At 43.3% G+C, this 17,993-nt stretch overlaps 2 protein-coding genes across 4 annotated transcripts in view; one reads left to right on the plus strand and one right to left on the minus strand.

Moving 5' to 3' along the window:
• Positions 1-17,993, minus strand: part of LOC122623974 — a 39,323-nt gene that overhangs the window by 17,849 nt on the left and 3,481 nt on the right. The gene's annotated exons all lie outside the window — the stretch shown is intronic.
• LOC122623976 (protein nullo) lies at positions 4,094-4,792 on the plus strand. The gene has a single exon (XM_043803387.1). The coding sequence runs from the start codon at positions 4,094-4,096 to the stop codon at positions 4,790-4,792; it is 699 nt and encodes a 232-aa protein (XP_043659322.1).

Raw genomic sequence — 17,993 nt, forward strand, 5'->3', positions numbered from 1 at the left:
TGTTGTGTAAAAGAAAATCAGCGAAGGTTCGGGAACTGGAGCAGGGAATTTGATGCGTGCCACTGCCAGCATCAAAACTCCGAGTGAGGAATTTGGGGATTGGGGCATTGGGGGCATGGACATGGCCATCGTTCGCTGATGGATAGTTGCCTTGATTGGAGCTGGCAGCCGAGTTGCCACCATCGAAATTGAAAGCCAAGTAAAACAAACAACAAATCCATTTCTCGTTTCCCTTATATTCTGGCGCTTAAACAAACTCAATTATGTTTGCAATTTGGGTGACCACCAAGTTACCCCTTAAAAGATTGATGGCATGCCACTTATCAGCATTGTAAAACGATGCTACAGTGCAAACAAATGAAAACCCATTTCACAGAGTCGAACTAAAAAACTATGACCTCACAGTACATGCATTTAAACTAAAACCTATTCGCTTAACTACAGGGTATCTAGTGTTGTAATAACTGATGAGATCGGGTGGAAAGTGGGAGGGCCAACGCAAAAATTGTAAACAAAAGAATGTCAAAACAGTGTCCACCAGCGTTTTCGTGTGGGGAGTGTGTCAAAATCACATTAGATGCTGTTAACTTTTGCCAGTGACTGTGTTTGTTTGGCTCGCCATCTTTTTTTTCTCTCGATTTTGGTCAATTTGTTTGTTGGCCCGCAAATTGATTGATTGCTATTGATGCCTGATTTGTCCTTAACCCTCACGCAGCATGTCCTTGCCCATATCCTTATCCTTATCCTTATCCATATCCTTTTGACTCTATACTCGCTTTTTGTTTTGCTCTTCCGCGCTGCGCTCGACTGAGATTTGTGGTCATCCCAAATGGTTTTTCTGTGGCCCACTAAATTACAGCCGCCCAAGTTAACTGGTTGATGGTGTCCCTCGTATGTGTGGGTGTAAGTGTGTTTGTGTGTGTGGGTTATTGAGTGTATAAGTGTTATTAACTTTGGCCTACACTTGCCTTGTGTAAACTTTGTAATCCACCCAGTGATCGAATAAGATTGATTTTGTGGCAGATGAGCAGCTTAAATGAGTGGACACCCATTTAAATGGGGAAATGCATCACTAAACGGTTACAGACAACTAATTCCAAGGATGTATTACTAGTTTAATTTCTGAATATATCAATACCAAGGCTCCCCTTTTGTGATAGATAAAGAGCCAAAAAGTTGCACACCTCCACCTGCGGCAAGTTGAACTTTGATTTGCGCCGCTTTATCTCAATCTCGAGTGCCAAACTTTGGCCAAATTCGCTGTGTCAGCTTGGGAACCCACCTTTATTGCCATTTTCCATTATTTTCCATTTGGCCCAACCCTCTGTTATATTCCTTGCTATCCCGGCGGGAATTCGATGACACCTCAGTGCGTGACACACAGCAAAATGTTTTGCAGGACACGACGCCATTGTCCTTTGGAATGCGCAGTGCAAAGGGAAAAACGGCTGATTTGCATGCGGGGAACATAGAAAAATAAAAGGGTTAGGGAAATATTCCCAGATGCATTTTTATGCCCTCGAAGGGGTTAAATGGAAAAGCGTTTGTTTTATGCCATTTTTTCCATTTACTCATATTGCTTGCTGCCATTTCTTTTTATTTTTTGTTTTTTTGGTGGCATGCAACGTGTTGGTCAGCGGTCGTAAAAGCGATTTCCAAGTGCAGCCAGGTAGGAATTGAATTGAAGTGAATTGAATTGCGTGAGCCATGGAAATCTATGGAAAAAGGGGATTACTCCGATGGCGCGTTTTATTGAAAAATGCAAATTGAATTTGTCGCTGGCCTTTGACATTGACACCGAAAATGCCGAATCAATAATATATTTAAAAAGATGTAATTTGCGCGAAGGACATTAATTAATTGCCCGCCGCAAAATGTGCAATTAAACGAGCTGTGGTGGCAGTTACTCAAAAATATATATGGCATCCTTTTGCCGGCAAATAAACAAATGTAATGTGTTTAATTCGTTTCCCATTTTTATTCGACACTTAACAAATGACTGCGAATAAATTTCATTTTCTGTAGCGCCAGAGGCATCGATTGCTCCTCTGGAATGCTCCTCTGGAAAACTGAATCCTGTCCCACAAGCCGCAAACTTCAGTCCACCTGCCCCCCGTGGATTTCCATTCCGACTGCAGTTGACAATGAAAGGCTCTTTGGGATATTGGGTTTATAACAACTGGGATATGCTCTGCTTTACTCTAAAATCTTAAATGCTATCAAATATTATTTAACTAAAAGCAACTTCGCCATAAGCAGTTTAGTTCACGTTAAAAAATACATAGAAGTCTAGTAAGAGTTGTGAAAATGAAGGTAGAGCATAGCCAAATTCGTTTATTTTGACTGCAAAAAAGACAATTCTATTTAAACTACTAGCGGGAAGTTTCAAATGAATTTGCAGTGTTTCGTTTGCATCGCTCTTTGTTCCTCCGAAAAGCGGAAAATAGACACTACTGGCCACAAGCCGCATTCTCCATTTTCCATTCGCCATTCTCGATTATCCATTCCCCCAACAGTGACCTTCCACCTTTGGCCTCGTATTTTCCAGAGGAAAACAGCGCACAAGAGAAGGTATTTTCCGTTTAAATTTGAATACAATTAGAGGCTGCATCGAGCGGCAGCTCAGTGGGAATTCAGGGCCAACTTGGGGGTTTCCCCAATAAACCTAATTAATGGGAAATACAAGGGTGCGGGGCGATTACAAAGGCGATTTTGTGCACAGCAAGAAAATATTAAGTGCAATCCCTTGTTTAGCCCCGTAATAATATCAATCACGAAATTGATTAGTTGCCATGGTTTTCTCGCAGTGTAGCTGTGCATTATAATTGGGCTTAATTATTTTCTCCGGCTGGTTTTCTGCAGAGCCAGCGGTACATATGTCCACTTATAATGAAGGCAAAGCCGCTTATGTCCTCGCCCACGCAATTACTTATACACTCGCAGGCACACACACTCACCTACACAGACACACTCACTTACACACACACATTCATACACATAGACAAAGAGGGGGGGAGAATTGATGAAGGCACTGTGTCGACATGCAAAGGCTGATTGACACACAAAGCGAGCATTCTGCTGGGATGCTTAACCAGGGACCTCGAACCTCGACCCTTCGCCATCACCTACGCTGCCGCCCATCTGCCACGCCCCCCTCGAATGCACAGGGAGAATTCATAGGAAAGCTCTATGTAGTAACCAAATTTGCAGCAGTTTTTGTTCCTTTGAAATTGGCTTTAATATAATGTAACTAAAAGCTTTATACTCTAAAAGGAGTCACTCACACGAGTCACTCACAAGTTGTGTAATTAACTGCCTGTTCTTTTTCTCAGTGCACTGTGCTCCCTTTGTTGCTTTGCTGCAATTCATTAAGAATTTCCTCCTGCGCTGACAGCCAAGTCTTAAGTGGCTGTTCCAGCTCCACCTCCATTGCTCCATGGCCACTTCTCGTCCAGAAAGTGCAGCTCCTTACAGCGGGCAATTATGTCTCGAGGATGAGGATGAGGTTGTTGGATATCCTGGCCAGCGAGCAGCAGGCGACAGCAAATGACAGGCCATTAAATGCCCGTTGCCTGCTCGACCAGGATGAGGATGAAGTTAACCCAAGTACCGCAAGCCCAGCTCCCTTGCACGTGCAAGGATTGCAGGGGCAATAAAACGGAATCGCGACTCTTGCAAAACCCCGCGAAATCGTGGCCAAATGTTGCCTCATAAAACGATGCACAACAAGGGGATTATGGTCAGGGTTAGGGGTTAGGACTTTATGGAGGTCGCAGGTTAGCTCGCAAGTTAGGTCGCAAGTTAGGTCACAAGATAGGTCGCAGTTTAGCTCGCAGGTTAGCTTGCAGGATAGGTCGCAGGTTAGTTCCCGGTTAGCGAATAAGACCTGATCCCTATTAGGGTGTTTACCTGCAGGTATGTAGATGTACCTGGCGCCAAGTAGTAGGGTATATATGCCCGCCGCTCGGTGGCAATCAGCATCAGTTGTCCAACAACAGTTACAACGCTAACAACGTTCACCAAGCCTACAAACTTGCCAAGTGTTACTATACTCCCATACTATATATACTATATATTCCCACAAGAACTGAAGATGGGCAGCACACATTCCGCTGAGCAGGCACAGAGTGTGGAGGACACGACCAGTCCCGGCAATCCCGGCATCTTCTGCACGGCGGCCTCCCTGCCCGGCTTCATCAGCAACATCCAGCGACTGGTGCTCCGCAAGCTGAGCATCTCGGCGCGGAAACAAAAGCGACTGAGCAAGCGCTCCAAGCCACTACTGCGACCCATGCCGCGCTGCTCGTCCTTCGGCTCCAGCGGCACCCTGCTGACGCCCACCACCAAGAAGAAGTCCGCCACAGCTGCCACCTCTGCCACATCCTGCAGCCTGGCCGACCGCCGCTACGCCCAGTGGAAGTGCAGCTTCGAGCACCTGGCCCGCAAGCAGTCGCCGAAGGCGTGTCTCCACGACATCAGCGAGGCCATGACCGGCCAGACCACGCCCCGTGGCTTCCCCTCCCACACGGACGCCAAGCGCTGCCTGATGGCCGCCAGTGCGGTGGACGCCAGTGCGCCGGAGTCGCCGCTCTACGATCTGGTGGGCGGTGGCCAGAAGGTCCGCCGCCGCCTCAGTCTGCGCAGCCACGCCCCCGTGCGCCGCCCATCCGCCCGGCAGAGGGCCGTGCAGGCCCAGTTGGATGCCCAGCTGCAGCGGGATCTCCGCGATCTGGAGGATTACTACGGCGGCTTCCACTTTGCCCAGCGCCGCGAGCGTCTGGTCAAGGTCTAGGATGCATAACTATGATTAATAACCCATTTTGATAGCAAATATTGTGATAGCTCGTAAGCCCCAAAGTCCTGAATAAAATTCGAAATCAAAATCAAACTGAAAAACATGTGGTCTACTTTATTATTGATTGTTTTGTTCATATTAATCAGTCAAGTGTTTATTGTGTTGCCACACAAGCAGTGATAAATCGCAACACTTAAAAGAAAAGCATCCATTAAGTGCCGGAATTAGTGCGAATTATTCATTTGCCAACCAGAAAAACCAACAGGTTAAATTTGAAAAAAAACGTGAATTTTTAATGGCAAACGTGCTTCGATTGCCACCGCAAACATTTTGCCACTTGCCACTAGGCATATTTTCCCATTTTCCGTTTTTCGGGTTTTCACTTTTCCCCATGCCAATTAGTGGCGGCATAGTTTTCAACGCCGCTCGTCTTTTCCCACTATTTTTAGCGAATTAAATGGTGGCCAGTATATTGAACGCATAATGTTATAGCTTATAACGCACTCTCGATCCGAAACAAAATCGGGGGCAGGGTCGGCAGGGGTGTGGCACAAAGGGGGAAGGGGGCAAGGGGTGGTCAATTAATCAGTTGCCAACTAACACATAACAAAAGCCTCCTACCAAAATAAGCAAAAATAGGAAAAAAAGTGCAGCAAAAACAGACAAAAGCTGAAAGAAATGAGAGAAATGTGCAAGTGCTTGATGAGCAGAAGGGGGTGGGAAAATTGTGAGCGGGGAGGGGGTGGGAAAATTGTGAGCGGGGAGGGGGCGGGAAAATTGTGAGCGGGGAGGGGAGGCGGGAAAGGCGCTGGTGCCAAGGGAAACTCTTCGAGGCCTTGTCCGATTTTCTCGCTTATTTGCCACTCGGCTCCACTGAGCGAAAATAAAGCGAGTCCATCAAAAACCGCAAATTAAAATCAATTCTTAATTCCCCATTTACGTTAGATCAAATTGATTGTAAGTAATTGCATAGTAAAATATTAAATATTGGCAGCCACTCTCGTTTCTCTCGGTGTACGTGGTATCTCTGTACTTTTGCCAGCCGAGATATATAAATATTTTTCGAGATTTTTGGCAGCTCACTTTCATCTTCAGCCAGCCAATTTGCCACGCTGCAGATTGGCGGCGTTTGAATAATGATGCCGCACTTTTTCCTATGATTGCCATTTCCTAGCCATGCACTTTCACCATTCGCATTTTCGCGGCAAATTAATGTGGCAGATGGATGGAAGGGGAAGGGGGGGTTAAGAACCCTTAACAATGCCCCCCAAAAAATATGTGAAATATCTGTGGCGCTGTCGTCGCCAAGTTGAACGAACTGGCGAACAACAAAAGCAAATAATTCAGAATGGCCGACATGAAGAAATCGAAATGGATGCTTTTGCAAGCAAAAATGGGGCAAAGACGACATAAAGCAAAATTCCGCACCAGCCAAATGCAAATGCTTCAATTTGGCCACTGCCCTGTGGCCTTTAGGCCAAAAGCCCAAGCCAAAGAGTTGGCATTAACTAATGAGAGCAGCAGGGAATGCGCAAAAGAATCTTGAAAATGTGTCCAATTAAATGCAAACACTTAAAATGAATATACATAAGTATATTCAAGTAATTCATATTTGTGTGGCCACAGTTATCCGAACCATTTCCCCAGTGAACTCTGACCCCAGCATTTGGAAGCCAGACCATTTACCCTCATTGATCGGATGGCAACATTGCGACCATTAGCTTATAGTATATACATATGTGGTACCAAATCAATACCAGAAACCGAGAACCGAGAACCAAACTGAAACGAAACCGAAAATCAGAAGTGGAACCTAGAAGTTCACGTGCGGGCAAAAGCAAATCAACAAATGAAAACTAATAGGCAATTATAGGCAAATGTTGGACAAAAGTGGTGGGTGGGTGGTTGGTTGGTTGGTGGTGGGGTGCTGGGGTTTTGTTAGACCGACAGTCAAGGTCGCGGTTACAGACCGCGTAAAATTTGTGGTTAAATGTGTGTCAAAGGAGCAAACAGAACTGGAAATTGACTTTGCTGGCACTTCGAACAGTGCAAGTATAATAACTGGAAACATTGTTAGCTAACTTAAAACATTGTTAGCTTAGTTTAAAAAAGATTAAAAACATTGTTAGCCATCTTAGCCATAAATTTAAATAGCCATTCAGCTAACCGTTTAGAAACCACACCTTATGTGTAAATTTGCAGCTCACTCATTTGCTATTCCGCTCACTCGCCTACTAATGATTATATTGCCAGTCAATTCCTTTTGGCCACCACTTCCATTTGCCTCCCTTGTCAGCCACATGGAGATGCGAACGCCACTTGGAGGCGCCCCTCGTGTATTTGGTTCTGGGAAATTTGATTTTACGCTATTTATTTAAATTTATTTATACTTTATCTGCCATTTGGTCGACGACGTAGGCAACGCAGGCGAACGACGAGCAATCTCCGCCTCATCCTCGACTCATCCTGTCGCATGGCTTCACTTCCTTTCGAGGCGGATTGCTGGCAGGTTGGGTGGTTAGGTGGTTGGGTGGTTCTAAGGTTGGGTACTTCTTGGGAGGTTCTTTCAGCCTTTTGCATACATTACCCACCCACACAGCCGCCAGCCCAACAGCCCACCAGCCCGCTGCCCTTTGACCTCAGCCCCGCTTTCCTTTTTTCACTCATTTCGCATCCCGTTGACGTTGACGCTGATTGTGTGCAAATGATAGCAATATGGCAACAATCTTTATATCACACCATCCACCCAACCACGCACCACCCAACCACCCACTGGGGCCACCCACTTGCCTCCCAAGAAACCCCACTTTGCGGGCCAGAGTTGTCGCTGCGCTTGTTTGTTATTGTTATCATTATCATGCTTCGCTGATGACGATGACAATCATGATGATGAGGATGTGACGACTTTTTTTCCTCCACTGGGCACAGGGCAATTTATCTAGGGTATACTGTGAGGATAAACATGCCTCGCTTTGTTGCCTAATTGAAAGCAAGACATTCGAGTCAGATTCAGCTGGAGATTGAGATGTTACTTCAATTTCAGTTTTTCCGCTGCAAAGCAGACTTACTATATGAGAATTTTCCGAACCTCATTTAAAAATACCACATTTGGCATGCAGTTTGCTCGCTGTGCCAACATAATTTTGCATTTTTCAGTCCCCAAAACTGCTAATAAATTCCAGGCTCGCCAGCATTATAAACACACAAAAGGACTACAAATTTCATGGAGCCTATCGCTGTATGCCATGCTGTACATGGGCTAGTACTGTACATGTTTAAGGTAGCACGCAGTTCATTTGCATATATGCGTGACTGTCTGCGAGTGTTTGTCGCTGTGTGTGTGTGTGAGTGAGTGGGTGTAGGTGTAGGTGTGTGAGTGTGAGTGTGCAGGACGACAAGTTCATCGTGTTATAAATTATAACAAGCTCGGAGACAAAACCAATTTCATTTGATGTCGCTGCGCTCGGCCGGATATGTTGGCAATGGTGATAATGATAGTAATAATGCGACTGCCGAGGAATGTTGATAATAAGGACGCCGCTGCTGGCGATGTGGCGTCATCGGAGTCCTGTTCCTGGTCCGCCTGGTTCTCGTGGTTCTCCTGGTTTTCCTGGTTTTCCTGGTTCTCCTAGTTCTCCTGCTTTTCCTGGTTCTCCTGGTTTTTCCTGCTTTTCCTGGTTCTCCAGGGTTTTACTCATGTGCGTTTTCGTGGCGTTTAATTAAATTTTAATGACACTGCACACTAGTAAATCACGGCCACAAATCCCCCGAAGGATGCGCGCGAGTTTCGGGCTAATAAAAAGCGAGTGCTGCTGCAGGATCAACGTGGAGTACTAAGCGCCGAAAGCGATGTCCTTGCCGCTGTCCTTGGCAAAGCCCACTTAAGGCACACGCGGCGTATACGCAATTAGTTGAGTTTAATTTATGTCGCCTGCCGCCTCTGCGCGCCACCGAAACGACAAAGGGATAAAAAGCGTTTGGCAAGAGGCAAAAAAAAAAAGAAAATATATATATATATAAATTAGGCGGAAAAACAGGACGCCGGACGCAGGACTCAGGAGGCAGCATCAAGGGCTTTTGTTCGGGGCTTTTGGTCTAAGCCAGAACGCGTAAGTGGCAATTAAAAAGCCAGCAAAAGATACCGCCGATGGAGAAAATTAAGCAACAAAAAAGCGGCGGGGAAAAGTCAATGAAAAAATGAAGTTTCGAGAGGGCTTTTTTCCCTCGCCCGTTTTCCCGTTTTTCCGTTTTCCGCCCTTCACTTTGCGCCTTGATTTATGCCCGCCTCACTTTCACTTTCACTTAATTTCCCCCTAATTTCCGCTTGAATATTCCATCTACACTGATTTGCACAGCTTTTTTTGGGAATTGGGCTTAGCTGTATTACGCATTATATTTATGTATATTAATGCTAATTTGCATGAATATCATTCTGTTTGTTTTTTGTAATTATGTGGCATTTCATATTCGCAACCTTTTTTAATTGCTGCACATTGTGTTTGCTTTGATTGTTTTAATAAACGCATTACATACATTTATACACTTATTGTTTTTAGGCATGTTTGCTGGTTTTGCATTTGTTCAATGCATTTTGTAATGAGCTCTAATGTGATTGTAATTCATGTATTATTTGTAGCCCTGTGCAATTGATATTAAATTGATTTTTCCTCTCTTCACTGCGGCTTCAATTAAATTTGCAATGTTTATGTTATTCCATGCAAATTGATTGCATTGCATATTTTGAGCTCACATTTGAAACTATAAAAGTTCAAACCTGATTTGAAATTCTCATTTGGTTTTAGTTTCTCAGCTCGATTACTTTTTGCAAATACATTTAATTCAATTTCCGCTCGCTTTTCAATTTGTTACAGCATTTCCTCTGGCGAAATTTGATTCCTTCACATCGTTAATTTACTTCTTCGACATCTTCACTTCAATTTGGCTTCGTTTTGATTTTAATTGAGCGCCCATTTCGGCTCGAAATCATCTCAATTTCGATACATCTTGTGGCTCAAGTTGTAAAGTTCTCAAGTTTCGGCATTGAGCCTTTGGAAGGAACACATACATATTCACCGTGATTTTTCGCTGCACGTATATTTACTTTCTGCCTTCTGTTTGTCTTTCATATTTACTTTCACTTTGCACTTGCTTCGCTTCAAGTTTGCGGCTTGTTTACCTTCGCAAAACGTCTGCGAAGCCAACAAAAAAAATGTGTGCAAAACGCGCGTTTTTTGGGCAAAAATATTGGTAAGAATTGGCTGGGCAGAGTAACTTTTGCTGGCAACTTTTGTTTTAGTAACCCCTCCACTACTTCCGAGTAAATTCACAACCATAACGCTCGTAACAATGCCGGCACTCCCACTCCTCTCATCATTTAGCATCATCCATCTCTATATAGACCCTCCACATTTATGGTAGCACATCCTCAAAAGGGCAAAAAAAGCGTTGAGTGCGGGAAAACAAATGGAAAAGTCCAAGGAGAGCTGAGGAAAATTCTGTAGCATACTTAGCGAGCGTAGTGGCATTGAAACAATAGTTAGTAGAGTCCACACGTGGAGAAAAAATAGTTATTTGAGTACCATAAAAATAGTTATTTAAGTACCATTCGTATATATATGTATTTATTACCTTTAGCTTAAGACTTTAGATTGTATTATTTGAAATGAAGATATCTAAAGTATTGTATTATTTGAAATAAAGCCATCTTAAGACTTTAGACTTTATTATTTGAAATGAAGTCATCTTCAGACATTACATTGTACATATTACTTGAAATGAGGTAATCTTCAGACATTACATTGTATTATTTTTTTGATATGAAGCCATTGTTTATTCTCAGTGCAGCCAATATTACTGGGGGATATTTGGGGAAGGAGATTCGGTCCAGAAGAGGGGGCTGGGTGTCATGGATTGGCCATTTGGAAGGCAAGAATGTAAATGACGCCATAATTGCACACATCAAATCAAGCAGTAAGACGAATAGAGAAGAGGAAGCCCAAGGAGCAAGGACGAAGTACCAAGGAGCAAGGACGAAGGACCAAGAACGAAGGACGAGCATAAAATCGTAAGAAAAAACAATTGTGGAAAAGAAGCGGAAACAATTTCAATGGCTGCGTGCAACAAAGCGTTGCAAATCGACCATTCTGCGTCTGGGTGCGATTTTCCGCGTTTTCTTTTTTTGCAGCGCTTAAATCCGCCTCCATTTTCCCCACATTTTCCGCCCCCTCAGCATCCATTTTCCGTCCAACATCAGTTCCTGCCTTGTTTTGATTGTTTGCCCAAAGGATATTAAGTCAATTGCAGAGCTTCTTTTGCCCCCAAAAAGGGGAAAAAAAGAAAATAAAAAGGAATTTTCCTCAACGCCGCCTAATATGCATATTTAATTTTACGATTTGAGGCACCGAAAAGAAATGGGGGAAAAAGGGCTGGCGAAAAAGGTTTTTTGAGAGGAAAGCAACTATTAAACAGCGATTGCGCCGCGTCCTTCGAATGTTGCCAATTATCCTGATTGCCCGAGTGACAGATTCCGAGCCCCATATGATTGATACAACCGTGCCACAAGCCGCACACTCCGCAGTTTCCAGTTTTGGCCACAGCAACTTTGTCAAACGATTTGCGGACCACATCAAACTTTCGATGACAGGCATTAGAGCCAAATTTAGGATAAGCTTCCAAGGACATCAGCTATGCTCGTCAGCCGCTTTCAGCCGCTGAAGCAACGAATTGCAGCTACCCTGTAGATGGCATAAGTATGGCTTATGAAGTAAGGTGTTTCAGTGGTACTGTTTCGATTTACTTAACTGCCATTTGCTTGATTGAATCAATTGAGTATTAATGTGGTAAATAGCAGCGATGGCCAGATAGTCGGCCCACTTCAAATCGTAGTAAATTAAATCGTAGACAAAGGCATTCAAACCTCAAAACTTGAATAGAGTCTGCGTGGTGGTGGTGATGGGGGGAAATGCCAGAAGAGTGGATTTTGGGCCAAAGGACTCGGGTTGGAATTGGGTTTTGGATATTGTTCGGTGGGCCTTGCTTGCTTTCTGACCTTTGTTGGCCATCCTTTGGCCCGGTTTCCTTTGTCTGGCTTGTTGGCCTGTTTGGTCCTGTTTGTTTTGGTTCCGACTGTCTGTCTCCCTTCCCTTCCCTCTTCCCTCCAGTGACCCCTTGACCCAACCACAACCCCAATCTCAACTCCGACCCCAAGCCTTTTAGCCCGCGTGCTCGTGTGCGATTGTTTATTGTTTGGCCGCTTATCTGCGCCGCCAAATTGATTTCGAAGCATGTAAATATGTAAATAAAACACAGCCAGCCAGCCCCTCATAATTATGGCCCGAGAACTCGTGCGTTTCGCCTTGTAATTGGCCTGAATATGCAAATTAGGGGCCAAGTTTAGCAGATGTCCGCGGGGTGGAGGCCGGCATATTTCGCATGTTTACCTTTCAACTTGATATGCATAACTCAAATAAACAACCAACCAACCACCCACTCTATCTGCTATCTCTGCCTTTGGCTTTGGTTTGCTACCTTCGGATTTGTCTAAAGGCCAATTGATGGGGCCGATAGTACAGTGCGGGGCAGAAGTTAGCTGCCAGCTGATTGATGATGTTGGCCCACTGTTTGTTTACCTTGTGCAAAACGCCGGCGAGCGTGTTTAACGACTTATCTTCGCGGGCATAGGAATTTAATGCGGCCATAACTTGGAGCAGCCATTGAGATTCTCATAAACAACTTAAAATATTAATAAGCTGCTCGTTATGACTTAATTACTGCTTTATCCAGAACACACAAGCTGTCGCGAACTTTATAAAACACTTTGCGAAGCACTAAACACACCGTGTTTTATTATTATTTAAAGCAATATTTCACGACTTTCCATGCCAAGTGATTGCCGATTAATTAAAAGGCATTTTCACGCCATAAAATACGAGATTTAAATAAATCAGGTAAACAAATAGAAGTGTGCAGTCTCTAAAAATTTGAATTTCAATTTGAATATGAATAGAAGTGCTAATCAACCTGGACACATTTATTTGGCGCACACTGTTTTTGCGGCGGGTGGAAAGCAGAAATTTTCCAAACATTTCAATTTCGATTCGTCGAGCACTGGAGCAAATAAACATTTTGGCAGAAAATCGAACTCAAAATGAAAATATTCTAGGGGCGATTTTAATTATAAATCAAATCCGATGCAGCAACAACAAATGCTGTTTTGGTTTTTTGGTTTTTCGCAACGGGGGAAGTCAGCGAACCAAAATTTGTAGGCCAGAATAACGAAAACGAATGCAAATGCAAATGCGCCTGGAATTTATCTCTTTAAACAGAGTCGACAGGAGCTGATGGCCAAAATGTATCTATGTATCTATGTATCTGGATCCGCAGCATTGCAGCGGTGTATCTGTGTGCTGCATCTGCATCTCTTGTTGGTTCAGTTGCTACACTGCCCCAAATCACTCCCCCCCTTCTGCTGTATACATATGTATGTACGTTTGTTGGTCTGCTGTTGCATTGTGCGTTTTTCATTTGGGAAAATCTATGAACAAGTTTGCTGTGTGTTCTTCCCCCTTGTTGTTTTTTGGTGTTGCAGCCACAGCGATGGAAAATGTGAAAGCCTTTTTTGCAAATCACAGAGCTTAGGCGAGGTGAAAGGATTGGATTTGGGCAGATGGCAGAAGGCAGTTACAGGTGGGGGCTTTGCATATGGTGTTTGCCAATTTGCTGCATTCAATGTCATTCCAGCAGCTCTCGCGCCGTTATTGCTTTATTAAACATTAAGAAATCCCATTTGGGATAAGGATCTGCAAACAGAACTTGGTATAAAGCGAATAGGTTGATGACTTGAATTAAACATTGTAATTTTCCTGCCACTACAAATGCTGGCATCTCTGGCAGATGTCGGCGTTGACGTATAGTCGTATGGTCGTATATGTTTTTGGTTCTGCTGACAGCACACACACTCGTCATAAAGCTGGAATGCAAATATATCCATTGCACTGCAGCCGCCAGCTGACAGGAAACGAATCTCCAGGAGAACAATGCCAGCTGCTGGAGGGCAGAACTTGGGGGCCATAACTGGAGGGTCACAACTTGGGGGATTCACAACTTGGGGGGCCAGAACTTGGCTGCCATTGGGAGCTTGCAGGGATTGGAGGAGATGGGTGCTGGGTGGTGGGGAGGCAATCGCTGGAGCACGGTCATTTGGCTAATTACCCAGTGAGCCGCTTACAAGCCAAGTCGCCAAGACGACAAGCGAAACTCCCCCGACGAGGACACTTTCAATTAGACTGGAACTTCTTTACCTGTGCACATGTACTACTGTACACTACTGAGTGTGATTAGTTACGGTGGCCAGTTGGCTACCTGGCTGGCAATCTGCTACCGAACAGAAGAACCTGTGACCCGTGACCCGTGGACATGACCGCATTTTGGTCATTAGCGAAATGCAGTGCAAAACCTTTGCATTTTCCTTTGGCACTTTTCCTTGGCACAGTGGGCGTTCTACAAAAACGGGAAAATCAGAGCAAAAAGGCGTTGGATTGGGAAAAAGGGAAAGGGAAAAGGGTAATGCAAATGGAAAGTGAGTGAGTGAGTGAGTGATGTGTTTGGGCTGGGGGCGTCCCGAGGGGCGTGGCAAATCCCTACTTTATAGTTCACACTTTCCCAACATGCGCATCTTCGCTCAATGGGTTTTTAATTAACTTTCAAAGCAAAAACTCAACTGCCAGAAGTGCTGCCTTCTACTGTTCTTCTTCTTTAACTACACGGAGAAATAAAGTATACTTCATTCAGCATATATTTCAAAAATCAAATCAACTATGTATACAACATTTTCATAATAAAAGATATGATTACGATTTAGAAAATGGGTTTTAAATTTAATGATAATAGCGATAAGTTAAGCATCCTTGTAAAGTGAATCCTTGTACTATCTAAAGTAATAATTTAACTTTAATACAACACCTTGTGAATCAGTAAGCTGCATAATCAAATATTATTTTATAAATATTATAATGAATTTGGCACAGTGTATTTGATTGCCCGCCGTCTCCTCTGCGTCACCTTCTGAACCCATCACATATGCCGGGCTCCATGGGGATTTTTGGGGGCGTGGGTTGGTGGGGTCGACGGGGGCGTGGCTGTCATTTTGCATTCTATACAATTCCCATCAAGGTGGAGAGTGCTCAAGTTGACTTTCAATTTTTCGCCAGGATAAAGGATAATAGAAACAGCAAAGCCAACAACAACAGCAACAACAACAACAAGATTGTTGTCAACACTAATGAAATTACAAAAGGACACGACAGGAGATTGGTGGCAGGAAAAAATGAAAACATAAAGGAGCCGAGCACTAAAACACAGCGACAACACTTTAAATAATTAAGCACTCAAAGGGGATTCTTAAATTATCACAAATCTGCAAGCAGATCTCTCAGTGCTTAATTAAATTTAAACCGATTTGAGATGCGAAATTTGAGTAGCCTAATTACAAACTCACTTAAATTCGCTGCAGCATTGGCAACATCTGCTTCATGGCGATTATTTCGCCCAGTTTCTGGCCATATTTGATGATGAAAAAGATGAAAATGCCACGCTGCGAATTGGAAACCATCAACTCGCGTTGCCACGTATAAATTACTGCCAAAATACACACGTTCCGTGAAATATGTACATATATGTTTCATTTTAATCAAAGGGTGTTAATGTTTGCCTAAGTAGAGAACGCGAAACCCAAAGAGCTACAGTGGCTACTGGCAGGCAATGGACATTCCAACCAACTCAAGGGATAATAAATGAATATTGTAACCAAATCAAGTGATAATAAATGGATATTACAACCAACTCAAGTGTTAATAAATGTGTATTATAACCAACTCAAGTAATAGTAAATGTGTACGTATTTAGAACTTTGAAGCACTGCAAGCCAAACCTAGAATATAAGCACACGTTGCACTTAGGCGAGTCGACCTGTAATTGCATGTTGCACGTTGAGTGGCGAGACCTTTTGGGGCATCATCACCATCGCCATCATCATCGTCGTTATTACAACGCGGCAACAGCAATTCCCAACTCGATTGCGTGCTTCTATTCATGTGTGGCCTTTAACCCGATTGATGGCCACGCGCTGGCTTCCTAGGGGTTAAGGTTGCCTCCCCCCCGGCTTGAGGTGCGGATGCAAAGGGTTAAGGAGCAACGCCGCCCGCTGGTTGCACACGCAAATGGCAAAGGACCAAAAGGATCGCATCGGAAATTGTTTTAATACGCGTTTTATTTCATTTACTGCTTGTAAACTGTCACAAATGGCAACAGAAAAAATAAATAAAAAACTCAGTCGCAGTTCGTGGGCGTGGCAGCACATAAATTGTTATTTCCTTGCTCGCGGCAAAACAACAAAAATAATCGGAAAAAACACACAAAAGATATAAAAGATATGAAGGGGCAATTGTACGTAGAGTATACAATTATTTTGTGCTGGTAGAAAAGGTGGAACTTTTCAACTTGTTTGTGTATTTAAAAGTGAAACAGCACTTGGCCAAATCTCAATAAAGCTCAAAGGACTTGAATATCGCGAATATCAGCTACCCGCTATCTACAGGGTATCAGCGAGTCGCCCAAGTCTGTCACTCGCAAGGGGATAAGCTGGCATTACATTTGAAATGCCCCCAAACGACAAACAAAGTGGGATTTCTTTGTGAGAAGTTAAGCCGTCTTGGAAATGTCGGCAGATTTGTTAGGTAAATTCAAATAAATACAAGATGTCATGTCTACACATATAAAAGGGAGAATATAGCCAAAATGATCAATTGAAATAATTTATTAAGCCAGAAGTCACTTTAACTGCAAACACAAACACTCTTTTAGCCATAATTTCATATGAGAAGTGTTTAAGTGAGAATTTCAGTTAGAACTCGTATATAAATCTATTGTGACATTCTGCTGGCTGGGAAACTGCGGTCCTTTAAGCGATAACAAAATAAAGACGACACATTTCATATGCGCGTCCTTGGCTGGTTAAAAGCAAAAATGGCAGCGTTTCACTGGTTGGTTGGGTGGTTCGGTGGTTTGGGTGGTTGGGTGGTTGGGACATGTCGACCACAGCAGTTGACAAATTTGGAAAAATTGCAACAGCGACAGCAGCCAGATGCTGCTGCCTTAAGGCGAAACAAAAAAATATATACCCAAAAAAAGAAAACAACAACTTCGGAGCCCACACAATTGAATATATATATGTATGTGCATAAATATATATATGTATGTGCAAGTAATAATGTGGCAAATTGTTGACGCTGCTGATGAAGATGCCACCGCGCACGATTCTCTTTTGAATGCTGCCTTGGCTGAGAAAAATTTTCAAATATAAATGCTATATAAAAAGGGAAAGTTGTGCAAACTTAAAAGGAGAAATAAAGCAATTCAAAGCGCAGTCATAGTTTATAAAAATAAACTAGATATAAACAAAAGAAACTGAAATTTACATACTCCCTTTTCCCCTACCACTTTTTGTTATCCAGCACAATTTTTCAAACCCAGTTGTCAGCTTTCTGAATAAACCCCTTTTAAGGGTATTCAATATTCACCTCACATTCGCGTTCTTTTCGCATTGTTTATTCTCTCAACAAAGTTATTGTGCGCCGTCCAATGTTTGTAAACATTTTCCGCCTTTTCTCCCATCAATCGCACTTTCCCCCCTCCTTCACAGATTATTTTCATTTCTAATTTTTCATTTTTCCTCGCCAGCTGAAAATTAATTCGAATTGCGGTTAGGGCATTTTCTGGCCCAATGCTAACTCCGAATACTTTAAGCAATACGAGCGGAAAAGTTTCTACAGGCTAAAAGTGCACGAGAACATTATTTAGTTTTCGACTTCAAGTTGTGCCAAAACGAATTGCTCTTTTATGATCTTTAGTTGATGTTTTAAACTAAAACAAGTTTTAAAAACACAAACCCAAAAAAGCATCGAGTTTTAATGAGTTATCCAAAGTTGGTGCACTTTTAGATGCCCCAGGATATCTGCATTGTGAAAACTTCCAAACTGAGTACATTCCCATCACAACTCATTACACTCTAATGATTCGGAATCTCTTCGAGTTAAGCTCCCCTGCCACGCCCACTTTTCTTTAGTTTTTTTTCGGCATTAAGTCGTGACAGGCGTTATCTCAGTTCCACCTGCGTTAAAACGGTTTTATGTCATTTTTCTTG

Source organism: Drosophila teissieri, chromosome X, assembly GCF_016746235.2.
Source record: "Drosophila teissieri strain GT53w chromosome X, Prin_Dtei_1.1, whole genome shotgun sequence".
Lineage (NCBI taxonomy): Eukaryota > Metazoa > Arthropoda > Insecta > Diptera > Drosophilidae > Drosophila > Drosophila teissieri.

Bases quoted from the DNA above. Each gene is read 5' to 3' on its own strand.
- LOC122623976 (XM_043803387.1), top strand. From the start codon at position 4,094: ATGGGCAGCACACATTCCGCTGAGCAGGCACAGAGTGTGGAGGACACG.